The 16666-nt window shown below is 36.6% G+C and overlaps 1 protein-coding gene across 5 annotated transcripts in view; it reads right to left on the bottom strand.

Moving 5' to 3' along the window:
• Positions 1–16666, bottom strand: part of LOC145277731 (protein kinase C delta type-like) — a 433752-nt gene that overhangs the window by 38263 nt on the left and 378823 nt on the right. For all 5 annotated transcript variants that reach the window (XM_080129566.1, XM_080129474.1, XM_080129666.1 and 2 more), the window contains one exon: positions 8097–8289. In XM_080129566.1, the coding sequence (XP_079985692.1) occupies positions 8097–8289 (193 nt within the window). The remainder of the gene's footprint in view (positions 1–8096; positions 8290–16666) is intronic.

The following is a 16666-nucleotide window of genomic DNA, read 5'->3' as shown; positions in this document are numbered from 1 at the left end:
CACTCGGCTCAATCATTAGACACCAACGAAGCTGCATGACACTTCTCAAAGCCAGAGTTGCACCAAAAGAAGGTCATGCTGACTGTTTGGCAGTCTGTGACCAGTTTCATCCATTACAGTTTTTTTGAATGCAGGCGAAACCATTACGGTGAAAAAGCACAGTCAACAAATGGATGAAATGCACCAGAAACTTCGACAACAACACTCAGCATTAGTCAACAGAAAAGACCCAATTCTCCTCCATGACAATGCCAGACTGTATGTTGCTAAGTTGAATGCATTGGGTTACAAAATTCTACCTCATCTGCCACAGTCTCCAGACCTCTCATGTTCCGACTACCACTTTTTTAAGCATCTTGACAACTTTCTGCATGAGAAATGCTTTAAAAACCTAAGCGATATCAAAAACGCCTTCAGTGACTTCATCGCCAGCAGAATGCAAGATTTTTACATTATTGGCATAAATACCCTTGTTTTGTGTTAGCAAGTGTCTTGATTCTGATGGTGCTTATTTCGATCAATGAATTTTTGTTGGAGCTGAGATGTGTTCATCAGAATTTAAAAGTTAAAACCCGCAAGAACTTTATTGTCAATTTGATATTTGCTATCATGTCTACATTGTCATTAAAAGAATGAAAAAAAAAAAGCAAAAACTTTGAAGTAAATTAATTTAATTTTTTTTTTTTTTTACAAATTTTACCTTACAAATAATATATATATATAAAAGGCAAAATGTGTGTGTGTGCATTTTTTGTGTATGTCCAGCAAAGGCTTTTTTTCGGGGTGGTCGCTCATTCTTATAACTTTTTATGTGGTGATAATATCTAAGATTTACAAAACGACTCGGCGTGTATCTTTAATTTAGGCAACTTTTACGCGCAATTTTCACCATATTTATTGGCCACGCATGTCTTTGGCTTTTCACTATAAAAAAGCGAAACTGAAACAAACCTTGCCACTCATGTGGCACGTTCAGAAAAGCAATGAGCACTTTGATCAATGTTGGTGAAAACCGTCATATCAGACAATTGCTATTCATTTGGACTCTCCCCCCCAACAAGTTGGGTAGAGAAAAAATAAAACAAAAAAAACGGTCTCGCAGAAATAGTTAACTGCGGGATTTCATTCTGTTTGACCTCGATAAAATCAAGCACCTGTTTGAACTCATTCACTTTTTAATCGCTAAATTTAACATCTTACATTGCTTCTGTAGCCGTAGCGCAGTTGTATGTATGTAGTCAGCCTATTGGCCTCAAGGCTCCAGGTTCGAGCCTACCTGCTACCAACCCCTGTTTTTTTTCTTTTACACTACAAAAGATTTCTTTTTTCCATTTTAATATTGAAATCGCTGTTTTTTTGTTTTATTTTTTTAAGAAGTTTAAGATCGTTTTTTTTTTAATATTCAAACAGGGTTAAGTTTCCCTTTTGTTCTGCATTAGCCCCCCCCCCAACACACACACATCTCCAAACACCCAGGCAACGCCGGGCACCCCCCGCAAACTATTATATGCAAAATGGGCGTGAGTATTTGTGTATGTCCACGAAAGGCTTTTTGCATCGGGCTTCTCGCGTCGGTTAGGTTCCGCAAGAAGTTTCTGCATACTTCCCAGATTGTAGTATCTCGCATTCGCAAACTGACATTGTTTATCTTTTTTTTGATTAAGTTAAACAAAATTCCCACCATGCTGTCATCAGTGTTTGTTTGTCTTTTCGTATAAATAAAGCAAAACTTATTGGAATGCAACCCCCTGGCCTTCGAGCCGGGTAGTATCTGTTCTGTAATTGGTCAATTTAGGGAAAACCCTTCATACTGCCAGAGTACCCTCCTTTAGGGGAAGCTGATTTTTCCACCACATTAAAAACAACCTTTGCTTTTGTGGGAGATTTAAAAGCAACACCATTTCTGCAAGTCATCTTGACTACGTTAAATTTGAATGCTTTACACTTCCGGCCGCGTCATGGAGTAGCAGTAACACATCGGATTTTCTTTCACTTTCTTTTCCGCCTTCATGTTACAAGTTCGAGCCTGCCTGCTTACTACCACTTTTTGCTCCACACGTCCAAACACGCGGGCAACACCGGGCACCCAGGCTAGTCTAATATATAAAAGTGCAAAATGTGTGTGTGTGTGTGTGTGTGTGTGCTTCTATGTCTCGCAAAAACTTTCGACAGAGGCGACGGAACCTGACGAAACCGATATCATTTTAAACCTTGATCCTTCGAACAACAAATATTGAAAAATTGGCAAAAAAAAAAACATTAATTCCTTCACTCTAAACTCGGCCGTTTTGTACAAGGAGGGGTCGATTTTTGCGTTGCCATTTTAGCAATTCATTGTTCCCTTTTTGATTAACTATGCTTAATTCTGACATTCATGACCTCCGGTTGCACCATGGAGACATTGACCAAGACATCAGGTTTTTTCTCCTCTCCTTAGCGAACCTGCCCGTCTACTAACACTTTTTATAACACCTCTGCCTACTGTTGTTTGGATCCCCCCCCACCTTACTACACCACCTATGCACATCCGGGCACCCCCACTACTGCTGTTTTCACCTACACCCGGTCAATGCCAGGTACCCCTGCTAGTTTCTTAATAAAAACGAACATGCCTCTTAAAAAGAAAAAAGAAAAATGAGCATTACAGTATATTATGTCACCCCCCCCCCCCCCGTTATTCAACGGAAATGAACTGATCCACTTTGAGTTTATCAGCGTTGGATATCTGCTGACAACAATGCTATAAGCAGAGGCTGCCAAACAATTTCCTAATTGATCCGGATCTCATCTTCCGGCGACCCATTTATTTTTATGCTGCTCTATTTATTACTTCAAACTTTTTCATTGGAAACCTACTTCCGTGAGAAACGAATTCTTTGACCTTAAGGCTGGATTTAAGTTTTTCCAATCATGATTTACATTACACTTACAGATACCCCTCCTACTTATATGTAAGCCAATGGAAAGCTGTTCAGCCATTGACAGTGTTTATATAAACAATGACATTCTGCTTAGTCTTTTCTTTGTTAATTTAAAACAATGCTAACTTTGGATTTTTTTAAAAAGCAATTTTGTGTTTATTGTTGAGAAATTACTTGTTTGTGTCAAAATGAACCTAGATTGAAATAAACATGTAAAAAAAAATAAAATTGATTCACTTCAAAGTTTTTTTTTATGCCACTAGTCTCTTCCATCTTAGACAGGCTCTAAAACAGTCACAAATTTAATCGGTCCTCGCACTATCAAACAAGCTCCAACCCCTGTCCCATCACCACAATGTTGTATCACTATACCTGTTTCACAAGTACTTTAATAAAATGTGTTCTGATAAACTCATAGTACTTGTGCTCCCTCAACGTAAATACTCCAGACCAACTCAACAAGCAGCAAAATCCCACTGCTTCATTACTGAGGTTCCTAAATGTTGGAAAGCCTTCTGTTCTAATAGTTTCCTTCTGTCTGCTGGACTTTGGAATTCCTTCCCTGTTTCCCCAACATGCAGAAGTTTAAAATGTATATAGTGTATTCAGATATGTGGAAAACTTTTTAATCTGTTTTTATCTGGAAAAAAGGGCTGCTAAGGGTTAAAAATGAAAAATTGGCACTTGGAGGGGGGGGTCAGGATTTTTATCAGTTTGTCAACTGCTTCACAAATGCGCATGCGTGAATCGTTCACATGACAGATTCCTTATGTTAAGAATAAGTAAGTTTGTAAACACTTTTTAAAGATCATATCAAGCTGGCCTAATGGTTATTGTACTAGACTCACTGTCTTTAAGTTTTGGTTTCGACTTACAAGAAATGAACTGTTTAGAAAAAACAATACTTGCATACACATGTCTCAGTTTGTTTTGTTATTTTTACTTCATTTTTTTTTTTAAAGAACTTAACATCACGTGTAATACCTACAGTATTTCTGTTTATAATAAATAAGAAATATGCATTAATTAAAATATAATAGTCATGTGTATTTTACGACCGGACAATGCCAGGCGACTTGCTAGTTTAGATATAAAAATCAACTTCTCAAAATGAGAAAAATCAAGAAAGCATATTTTATACATGAGAGAAAGAAGTGGGGGCGTATATTAAATGTCATGTTATCTTTACTGAATTACAAGTATTCACTGGTACGTCAAGTCTAATCAAACTCAGTTCCAGATTTTTAAGGTCACTCAGCATTTATTTTTGTGGTTATAGTTCTAAATGGCTTCTTTGACCTTTTATGACCTTAAAAATAGACTTAGGTCAACTCTACATAGCCTATGACACTATCTGCAATGCTAAGTTGGATCAAAACCTTTCCTGAGTCTATAAACAGGCATTTCGTTTTATAGATTTTTTTTATCCCTCATTTGATTTTATTTAGATCAAATATGTGTTCAGCACTAAAACGTTATTTCCAACCTTTCCTTTTATTTACTGAATTTATTTGTTTGAATGAAGATAAGATGGGCATACTTTTGTTTTTTCAAGACAGGAAATATCATGAAAAAGTCTCTGACTTGACCATCATTTTTAATAAGGTCTGTCTGTAAGGTCGTAAGCTATTAGTCTAATAAGCTTCAAATATGGTAGGAATGATCTGCTAGTTATGCATTTTTTTTTTTTTTTTTTTACATGAATCACCACTTATCAAGGCTCAAAGCTACTCAAGGATAAGACTTACTGGTAAATTGAGATAGATAAATTGTCAGGCTAATGATGAAAAATAAAAATGATGATGAATTGACCAAACAAAATTTGATTATTTATAAATACAGTGCATGACAAGTATTTATTGATGTAGAATTTGAAGACGATCATGTTGTAGCCTGCAAGGAAGCATTCTCATAGTAACATCTTCCACAGTTTGTATTATTTGAATTATTCAGACTACTGTTCTCATTTTTTAGCGCTATTCTCAGAACATTTCGGCATATGTAACCAACAACATTCTTAAGGTGCCCTTTATTTGATTCATGGGGGTAGCATGCTCTTGTTCCACCAGCCATGATTGCGTAGAGAAATCTTAAGTTATTTCCAATTATATTCTTAGTATCGCCTGCGCTGAGGATTGAACCTTTAACCCCCAGAAGTGTTACTTCGAACTAAATTTCACTTAATACTTTATCTGTTACATCATAGATTTTTGCATTGTGGTTACACCGACAAAGACATGAGAACCGCAATCCAGAAAATACAAATCTTAAAAATTCAATAAAGTTTTTTGAAATATTAATATCTTCTTTTAAAGAGGTTTCCGAGGAAGCATATAAGCACCAAGTGAAATATTTGTCACTCATGTTCGCGTGATATCAATGGAATACAGAGTGGAGCAGATGCTAGTGTAGGTGGGATCCTCCTACCGCTCCAGAAGATATCTCACTACTGATGCAATTCTCTATCTATATAAAAGCCAAGTACGTCCAAGGATGGAATACTGTTGCCATATCTGGGCAGGAGCTGCTAAAAACAGTCTATCATGCCTTGACAGAGTACAAAATAGACTTCGTGGCTTAGTGGGGGATGCCCCTTTTCTCTACCCTGCAACCTCTCTCCCACAGAAGAGACGTTGCGAGCCTGTCCTTGTTTTATCGTTATTTCCATGGCAGGTGCTCCTCTGAACTCCAATCTCTGGTCCCCCTCGCCAATCTTTCACGAAAAACACCCGTCTAGCTGAATCCACTGTGAAAAATTTCCCCCACTCTATATCTGTGCCTAAATCAAAACGCGGATTCCATGAACAAAGCTTCTTTCTTAGAACTGCACGCCTGTGGAACTCTGTTCTGTCTGCCTGCTTCCCTCCAGACTACAACTTGGATGTGTTCAAGTCCAATGTTAACAAATTCCTAATGAACCGCCCCCTTAAGTAAACATTTCAGCAAATCTCCTCACTAACGTAATGTACTTGCAATAACCCTTATCCCTGAGTGGCTTCCGGGCCTTGATAAGTGGTGATCACTGTGTAAAAAAAAAAAAAAAAAAAAAAAATTGCAAGAATAAGGAACGGGTGGAGTAAGTTCAGGAAACTTCTGTCATTAGTAACCAGCATAGCATTACCAGTGTCGACCAAGGGAGAGTCTATCAGGCATGTGTACACTAAGTGATGATGCATCTAAGTGAAACTTGACTAATGTGAGTTGAGGATATACGTTGCATGGAGAGAAATGGTATGAAAATGATATAGGATAGATGTGTAATACGAGTCTTAAAATTAGATCTGATGACTTCAGAGGAAGATTAAATCAGGACAGTATAAACCTATTGCCAGACTTATCGTAAACAAGATTCAAATATAATTCTAACAAAAGAAATTGTTTCAAAACATCATGATGTAACCATAATGCAAGGACCTGTAGCGTAACGGATAAAGTACTAAGTTAAATTCACTTCTAAGTGACACTCTTCTGGAGATTAAAGGTTCAAACTTCAGTACGAGTGATATTAGGAATACAATTGCGAATTACTTAAGATTCCTACTTAGTTATGGCTGATGGAATGAGAGCATGCTCCATTCAAAATTCCATGCAGATTCCTAAATTCAACAAGATAATCTGAAGAGGTCAGAGGTTACATTGAATGAAACATTGTAAGAATAACACTAACGATAAGAACAGTAGTCTGAATAATCAAAATTTTCATCTGTAGGACACGTTAACGTGAGATTGCTTCCCTGCACGTTGTCTTCAAATCCAATGTCAAAGAATACTTGTCATAAACCAACCCCATACATAATCACATTTTATTAATTCCATTCATCATATTAAACATATCCTTGAGTGGTTTTGAGCCTTGATAAGTGACGTTCTTTGTCCACTATACATAACTCTAGTACAGCTCATTCTTGCATTTGCTACCCAAGCAAGAAATCCTTATCTTCAAAAAGATATTGTACACTTAGAATATGTTCAACAAAGATGGTGATGGGAGTCTGGATATTTATCTACAAAAAGATGTTCAACTTTTGCTTTGTTAAATAATGATACCGGCCATATACTAGCCATAAACAAGAGAATGAGAATTGAAGTAAGAAAAACTCCTGGACGGTGCCAGGTTCCTGAAAAAAAGAGCAAACGAAAGAAACCAGCCCAGATTCTGACCTGTGATATAGACAAGACATCAATGGTAGACAAAGGAACAATAGGTTCAGAGTTATATAACGGTAATAAAAACAAACAGGTCAGCAGAGACGGACAGTTATGGAGGTCACACACACTATAAATCTGTTTGTCCCCTCCTTCATCTCTGTTTTTGCCTTTTGCCACAAGCCACATCTTCTAACTGCTGACAAACTTTCTGATGCTCAAAAATCTTTCAACTCTTCATTTTGCTCACTCGGACACTTTTCTTCCATTGAAATTCTTTTGTTGTGTTAAAAGAGGTTTTGTTTTTCTTTTCAGGTGACAGTCTTCGTTACATAGAACTAATATATTTCTATAAAGGAATATAGATTTCTTCAAAGAGCTTCAAACAATGGTCAAGGGATGTAACTCTGAATATATTACACCAACAAGATGTTATGAATCTTACATGTTGATCAAACTACAAATAGATTCATTAGATCATGGAAAAAAAAAACCTTGTGTCTGTCAAAGACTTTCAAATAATAGTCAATAAGGGAAACAGAAGAAGCTTGAAAGAAAATTTGTGCTGGTTCATACACCCCCCCTCTAGAAAAAGGGAAAATAATTTTTTAAAAATTGGTTAATGTACGTACCCATGACAGAAAGAAAAATATTCTGCCCCAAAAATCACGTAAATTGATCAAATAGTTTTATTTTTAAAAAGAAAATAATTTTTAAACGAATTTGAGTTTTTCAAAATGGCTTTCAAAAATCTCACAAAACTGAATTATTTGAAATTAATTTCCATCCTCCTGCTAAATTATGTCAAGAGGTTGTTGATTGTCATTTAGTCATAAAATTTGATTTTTTATTTTTTTTAACTAAAACTACTTGATTAATTTATATAATTTTTGGAGTATGATATTTTCTTTCATTCATAAGATTTTTATTCATTTTTCATACTTTGTTTTTCATAGATCAGGAATTATGGATTCACGCCAAAAAACCTTTGTAGATAATATAACTGAAAAGATGAAATGGTTTACTTACCATAAAAACTCGCTGCAGAATGAACAGTAGGTTGGTTGTCGGAAGAACTTAGCTATGAATTCATGACCATTTACTTCATGCACTTTCTGCTGTTTTATTGCACCGCGTCGGGGGCCAATGCCAACATCAAAAGACGGTTCTGGTCCATGTCCATGCATACCGCTTGGACGGTCAGAGTTACTGGTGTTGGTTTCTACAAAGACATTTGAAAGAAAGTAGGATGTACATAAAAGTATCGAAAGCTATACAATGCAGATTACACACTAAACAATGCTTCAACAAACTATATCAAAACCTCTTAAAATAAGATGTATTTTCTATTTTTTGTTTTACATAATTATAAGTCAGAAGACAAAAAAACAATCATTTGATATTTTACTTTATTTGTTTATCCATATGTTTACACGGTTTTGAACTATGATTTATACTTATATATACTAGCAGGGAGACCCAACGTTGCCCAGGATTGAATAAGGATCGACAAATGTTCTACCTTTCAATACTTTTATTGTCATCGAAATTGGTGAAATCGACTATTTTCCAATCAAATTAATTAATTGCTTGATCTAGTTGGGGATCCACTATGGTGTACTAGGAGGAAGCTTCATATACCTCCCCGCATTGGCTCGGTCCACAATAAATTATAGTTGACATTGCACTGTAGAGAACCTACTGTTGATTTTATAAAATTATTTTTATATAATTAAAGCTTCAAGTACAAAAGTCAAATATCATGGTTCACTTGTGGTTTAAACAGAAACATTCATTCTGAACGTGCCCCTGTCTTATCAAAAAACCTGCTGTTAATTTTATATGCTGGGCCATTCTGCTTGTGCAGTGATAAAAGTTTTCAAATATAATTGTGATATTAGGTTGTATAAAACTTGGGTCAAAATCGAACTTCCTTCTTTATTTTTTCATTATAAATTTTCAATACTAAGGCATTCTGATTAAAAAAAAACTATCTAAGAACACTCCCAGACACATCAAATACATTTGTGTGAAATTTCAAAATAATTGGCCTGGCAGTTTTAGAGTACATAGGGAACAAATTCACACACACACACACAAAGTGCTTTTTTATTTATAAGTAGAGAAGATTATACACACACACACATATATATATATATATATATATATATATATATACACACCAAAAATACATACACTGTTATTAGCAGAACTTATCCACCGATTTCCATGGATATTAACATCATTCAATTTCCTCTGCCTAACATGAATTGGAACAAATATATAGAAGACATTGCCAAGGCTGCTACAAAGAAGGCAAGTTCCCTCTACTAGGCTAAAAAACTTCTCACATCTGACATGATCCTATATTTCTATAAAGCTATCAATCACCCATGCACAGATCGAATATTGCTTCATCTATGCTGATGAACTATGAGTCTTACCCTCAGGGTGTTGACCCACTTTGAGTTAACCTAAGAATTTTACCAAAATGCACCTGAAAAAGGGCTAGAGAATGCAAAGGCTGAAACTCATAACCCTAATGATAAAAAGAAAAGCCCTGTCAATCATATGCAGTGCGCGCACACACCCACAATCTACTTTTGTTAGTTTTGTCTAAAGTTATCGCTAGAGTTAAGGTGTCTAATGTTGAGATCTATGAAATCCTTATTTCTTGCAGTAAAAAATGCAGAATAAATGCTACTGTGGAATTCATTGCAGAATGGTGGACAGCTATCTGAATGTGTTTATGTGGAAGCAGAAATATAAAGGCTGGATTCTTAGTTTAACGATATGGGATTGAAACTGAGGAATTGAACAAATAAAATGTGACCACTTATGAGGACAAGAATTTGTTAACATTGGACTTGAAAACGACTATCTTGTAATGTATGGGAAGCAGCATTGTGGCAAAACGTAACGAAAACAATGTTTTTATACAAATACTCAATGGCATGAATAAATTCCATCCTATTGTCGCTGCTTCTGAAATTAATTTCCCAGTGTGTGTGTGTGTGCGCAGAACAATAACAAAAAACTTCTGTGGTTTACTAGTATAGAAAATATAGTTATAGTCAAGAATGTCTGCCCTTCTTGACTTCCAGTTTCTGCTGTCCATTTGGATGGATAATTAAACATGGTGAAGCAGACAAGAAAGCCATTCTTAACATAAGGAAAGAAGGGGAGATTTCATGCTATCTGAGAGGAAGATGAGTATTAATCGGGAGGGATCATATATTGTTTGCCACCATCATCTCATCTGCAAAGTAGAAACCGGGAGTCAATAAGAGCAAGCAATCTTGACTATAAACCCAATTTTCTCTATGTTCTTGTATAAATAGAGAATTTGTCCAGCTGCTAGGGACATTTGACCACTTAGAGGACGGTTTATAACAAGAATTTGTAAACATTGGACTTGAAGATGACTATTGAAGTAGGGAAGCAGCATTGTTACAACGTGTAAGGGAAATAATCTTTTTATGCAAATATTCAATGACTATAAATGGATTCCATTCTCTAGAGTAAGTAATTAAGTTCTGTTTCTGGAGTAGCGGGGAATTTTTTTTTTTTTTTTGTATGTGGAGGGGTCCTTTCGTATATTAGTATTTTTAATAAAAAAGATGACAAATGTTTTTGCCAAGTGATTTCTAATTAATTATGTAAATTGTAAAATAACTTTGTATAAGTTTGCATGGTACAACCTTGTTGATTGGCTTGATTCTGTTGTTGAAATTATTGCAGAAGGGATCACATGAAGGTTGCCAACATCCCTAAGTGAAAGTAATGATATGGAACATATTGGATTTGAACTTGACACAACAACAAGTCCAACGTAAACAAATTCTTGATGAATCATCCTCTTAAGTAATCCAATTTACCAAATTTCCACTACTAACAATTACTACAAAGTTGTCCCATTGACTACTGTACAATCATTAACTCATATCCTCAAGTGGCCTTCAGGCCTTGATAAGTGACGACTTCTTTGTAAAAAAAAAAAAAAAAAAAAAAAAAAAACTAGGTCATCAGTTCGTGTAGTCACCTTTCAATAAAGTGAGTAACCTGGATGCACATGAGTGATAAAGATGAAGAAATACAGGAATCAACAGCCATGTCTGCTCTTTGATTTCAATGTTTTGACCAATCAGATGAGACTGTTTTGGAATATGGGAGATATAATTCAATGTCACAATGTACAAAGGGAGATAATTATTTAAGGCGAAAAGGAGACAACATTTTCTTTTTTATAACTTAAATAAAGTAAATAAATAAGTCATCATCGTACAACGCTGTTGATCGGCTTAATTCTGCTGTCAACATTCTTGCAGGGAGTGACCACATCAGGGGTTGCCAACATCCCTAAGTGAAAATGATACTGTAGAATTGGCTGGACTCAAACTTGGTAGACGCAGGTCATCAGTCCGTGACACATCACAAAAAAATTATAGTTAAATTGGAAACCCATGAAAAATATGTATGCCATCATTTTTTAAGGCACAAACACACAAGTTTAATTCATTTACTAGCTGTCCCTATCCAGCATTGTCCGAGAGACATTTTTTGCTACGTTATGTAGGTTTCACTCTTTGCAATTTTATGACAGAAATACATTAAAAAAAAAAAAAAAATTTTTTTAGAGAAATAAATAAAATACAATGACTTTCATGACCACGTATAGGAACCACTACTTCAGCATTAAGGAATAGCAAACTTATAAAGACCCTTGGATTTGATTAAGCTAGTCATTGTCTCTAACCCAACTTCCTCTCAACCATCATGCCTTAGCTTAATGTTAAAACAAACAAAAAATAAATAAAACGCTTTAAATAATAAATATATAATAAACTTTTTTATACTCAAAGAAAAATATAAAATAATGTATGAATTCTTTATTAATATCAATACATTTTTAATTTGTAATTTAATAACTGTCAGCCACACACACACATAACACTCGACTTCATATGATATAATTCATGTAATACAAATTAAAACCAGATGCTAATCATGTAACACTACATATCATTATCCTGAAATCGACTGAATACACAATAGAAATAGATAAACGTACAACCTCCAGCTCCAACTGTTTCCTCTGATAGAGGAATTTTCTAGGGAATATTAATTATATATATATATATATATATATATATATAACAGAGAAACGTAGTTTGCTTGAAGCATCGCTGATAAATATTTCAATGTTTTTCTTTTTTTAAGACATTCTTTGGTCCCTTTCCTTTTGAAAAAGAGATGTATTCTCGAAATATTAAGACTTCCACCATCATGTTTACTAATTTGTATTGTGATTATCTTGAAAAATAAATGGATCTACTAAAATGAATAAATAACAAAACAAATAATTTTTTCCTTTATTCATACATCACACTAACACAACAGCCGGCTCTCTGCATTGCTATAGCCTTTTTATACTCTTCCATATATATATATATATATATATATATATATATATATAGAGAGAGAGAGAGAGAGAGAGAGAGAGAGAGAGAGTGCGTGTGTGTGTGGAGACAGAGAGAGATGTAAAAGGAACAAACCAAAATGTATGTTCATCAACGTTTCGTCTATTTTTAAAAAAAATTCTGTAGAATAATTGATTTGAGAACTAAAATAGCAGTACAATAGTTGAAAATATATTTGTTGTGTTTGTTTATTATTTTCGAATGTTGTACTGATGTTTTCTTTCTTCAATACAATCATCCCAAAGAAATCTTGAAATAAAGATGAAATGTTGATGAACGTATAATTTTGGTTTGTTGCGTTTTCATCTTTCTATCATGTTAGACTATTACTGGCATAATTTTCATCACACACATACTATATATATATATATATATATATATATATATATATGCATAAGCCTGAAGAGTCCTAGAGTGGATGAAACACGGAATATTCAGTGTAGCTTAATCGCCATATATATTTTATAAATTACTAACTAGCTCTACTATTGAGCACTTTTGAAGTAAATACTTAAAGCTTACGCATAAATCTATACTTTCGTATATTAATTTTATGTGAGTAAATTAAGTAGTTATATATATATATATATATATATATATATATATTATTCTCATCATGTTGGTATTTTCACAACTATGTAATCTCTGATGATCTACAGGTATATATTTTGAATTTTAGAAACATTCTGCTGAATTCGAGAACTTATATGTGATTTAAATAAAAGGTGCAGTTTGAACTTCCAAGTTTGAAAAAGTACATCCTTTTTTTTTTTTAATTATTGGGTTGGGATCACAATTTATAAAGGCAAAGAGCAACTGAGGAGTGAAAATCTTCTGTAGAAGCTAACCTAAATGCCCGATTTTTCCAGGAGATATTAACCTAAATAACCAATAAATATTAACTACCCATGCGGGGTCGCAGAAATACCTGGATTAGGACCCAGGCGCGGGGCGAACCCCCTCGGAGCTGATGGACCCGTAGGTCTTCCCAGGCCATCCGTCTAGGAGAAGGAAAACTCTGAAACTAAACCTAGGGGAGGGAGGTCTCTTCAGTCCTGGACGACAACCTTCCTAGAGCTGGTGACTCAAACAAATCACCGGTTGGCAAACCTAAACTGCTTAAGGAGGAGATAGACTCTGTCTATCGCTCGGCTTTCATACTCCTTCTTTGCCTATTGGCCAGGCGTAGAGGTACTATCACAGGGACTCGCTTGAATCACCCAGTGGTTGACCTTGTTTCCTGACTAGGGTAATGAACGCCGCTTTTCCCCACTCCTGCCACATCCCATCCCCCTTAACTGGACACAGTGGGGTGCTTCAGTGCCATATATGTCAGTGCAGTTGGACTGGGCTGGCTTTGCCTAATGGATTGAGGGTACCGGATTGACAGTTCCTGGCTGCTGTTTCTGACTGATAGTACAGGAGCCCTAACTCTTTGGTAGCGCTTAGAGCGGCTGCTCCATCAACAGTTGTAAAATATCGGGATGTTTGTAGTGCCATGTCGCGCATGGAAAGGGACCCTGCACTCATCCCCGGTGGGCTTTCCTGAGGCCACAATCCTGTGGGTGAGGACAGCTGATGGTCTACTTGTATTGCATGTCTGGTATTCTGCACAACTACTTGTCCAGCACCCCCTCACTCATCCACCCTAACTGAAACTTTTAAATAAAATAAAATGAAATGACAGCTCAAGCAAAAGTTACGTTTAAACCAGGACCAAACTCAAAGAAAACCAACCTGCCTCCTCCCTTGAGGCTTGCATTTACTAATATCCGCGGGCTTAGAACTAACTTAGATGATGTTGAGTCATTTCTCCTTGTAAACACCCCGGATATCTTAGCATTAAGTGAAACTAACCTTCACTCCTCCATACCCTCTAACCACTTTAACATGCCTGGTTATCTCCCACTCTACCGTAAGGACTCGGACAGACATATGCATGGACTTGGAGTCTATATTCGAAACACCCTCCCCCTAACTAGAGAAATAAAACTAGAATCAGAGGGCCAGGCCTTTATGTGCTTCAGACTAAATATGCAACACAATATTAGCTACTTATATTTTCTCTACCGCTCTCCCTCAAACCAAGACTGTACCCTAATAAACAAAGTCTCAGACAGCATAGATATAGCACTCTCCCTTGATACTAGCGCACAAATACATGTATTTGGTGACTTCAATGTCCACCACAGTAACTGGCTAGGATTCTCAAATCACACAGACGTAGCTGGTAGCGCCACATATAGCTTCTCTATATCTCATTCCCTATCTCAGATGGTTACATTTCCGACACGTTTCCCAGACCAGCACGATCAACATGCCTCACTTCTAGATCTCTTTCTGACAACAGTTCCCAATGACTGTACAACAAATGCCCATAGCCCACTCGGGAATGCTGATCACGCTGTGATAATGGTAGAAATCAGCCTAAATTCTCGCCCTAAAACTGAAGACCCACTACTCAAAACAACGAGGTATTACAAAAAGGCTGATTGGGAAGCCATCAGGGAGCTCATCAGAGATGCCCCATGGCAAAATATCTTTACTCTTCCAGCGGAACAGTGTGCAAATGAGACAACTGAATGGTTCAAAACTGCTATTGAAGCACATGTTCCCGCACGGAAATACTATAGCAAGCCCCACTCCCCCCAATGGTTTTCTTCTGCTTGTGCAGCTGCCATTTGTCAAAGGCAGCATGCGTTCCGCAGATTCAATCGACATAAGTCCAGCTCAAATAAACAGAAGTTTATAGAAGCTAGAAATAATTGTAAGAGAGTGATAGACACAGCTAAGTCAGATTACTCTGAAACCACCAGAAAGCGCATCGAAGCACAGAAATTAGGAACCCGGGATTTTTGGAAAATCTACAACAGCGTAGTTAATAATGGACAGTCAATTATTCCCCCACTAACAAACAATCATGAGGTTGCTTGCACGGCAACTGACAAGGCTAATCTGCTTGCCAGTCGGTTTGCCTCAAACTCCACACTGAACTCGGTACACCACTCACTCCCTGATTTTCCTCTGCGAACAGACGCCACACTTGACGACTTGAAAATCACCCCTTCTCAGGTACATGCTATTATAAAAAACCTAGACACCTCTAAAGCATGTGGACCAGATCTCATCCCGGCTGTGCTATTAAAAAAATGCTCTGCCGAGGTTGCTCCAGTTCTGTCCAAACTTTACAATAAATGCCTTAACGAATCTTGTTTTCCCGACTGCTGGAAAACCGCCTCTGTGGTACCAGTCTTCAAGAATTCTGGTGAAAGAACTGACCCACTAAATTATCGCCCCATTAGCCTCCTCCCGCTTTTCGCCAAAATATTTGAGTCCTTAGTTAATAAAGCCCTAGTCCAGCACCTAACAGCTGCTAAACTCTTGACTGACAAACAATATGGATTCAGGCAAGCCCGTTCAACAGCAGATATCTTAACTGTAGTTTCTGAACGTATATACCGTTCATTGGATAAAACAGGGGAGGGTAGAGCGGTGGCCCTTGATATATCTAAGGCTTTTGACAGGGTATGGCACGATGGTCTTCTAAGGAAAATTAGATCATATGGAATCACTGGAAGAATTCATAACGTAATTAAATCCTTCTTAAGTAATAGAAAAATCAAAGTTGTCCTCGACGGACGTACATCCAAACAATATGACATAAATGCGGGAGTGCCTCAGGGGTCTATCCTTGGACCTCTATTGTTCCTGATATCCATAAACGACCTCCCTGATAATATTGTTTCGGAGATGGGTATATTTGCCGATGACACCACTCTCTATAACAGATATGAGGGGAAAACAAATGAACACATATCCAAGAAAATGGCAGACACACTAGAGGATGACCTCCAATCCGTAGTGGAATGGGGACAAAAATGGTTGGTCTCATTCAATGCTGCTAAGACTAAGCTTGTTTCCTTCAATAACTACAAGAAACCTTCTCTACCACCAATAGCAATGGCCAAGAACACATTGCCTGAAAGTACTTCTTTTAAACTCCTCGGCCTAACGTTTACAGGGAATATGAACTGGAATAGATACATTGAGAGCATTGCCAAGGCTGCTGCAAGGAAGGTTGGCTCCCTCTACCGTGCTAGAAAACTACTTACGCCTGCC

Source organism: Euprymna scolopes, chromosome 1 (assembly GCF_053919585.1).
Source record: "Euprymna scolopes isolate OS-2025 chromosome 1, ASM5391958v1, whole genome shotgun sequence".
In the NCBI taxonomy this organism is placed as follows: Eukaryota; Metazoa; Mollusca; class Cephalopoda; order Sepiida; family Sepiolidae; genus Euprymna; species Euprymna scolopes.
This window is presented reverse-complemented; position numbering and strand designations above follow the sequence as displayed.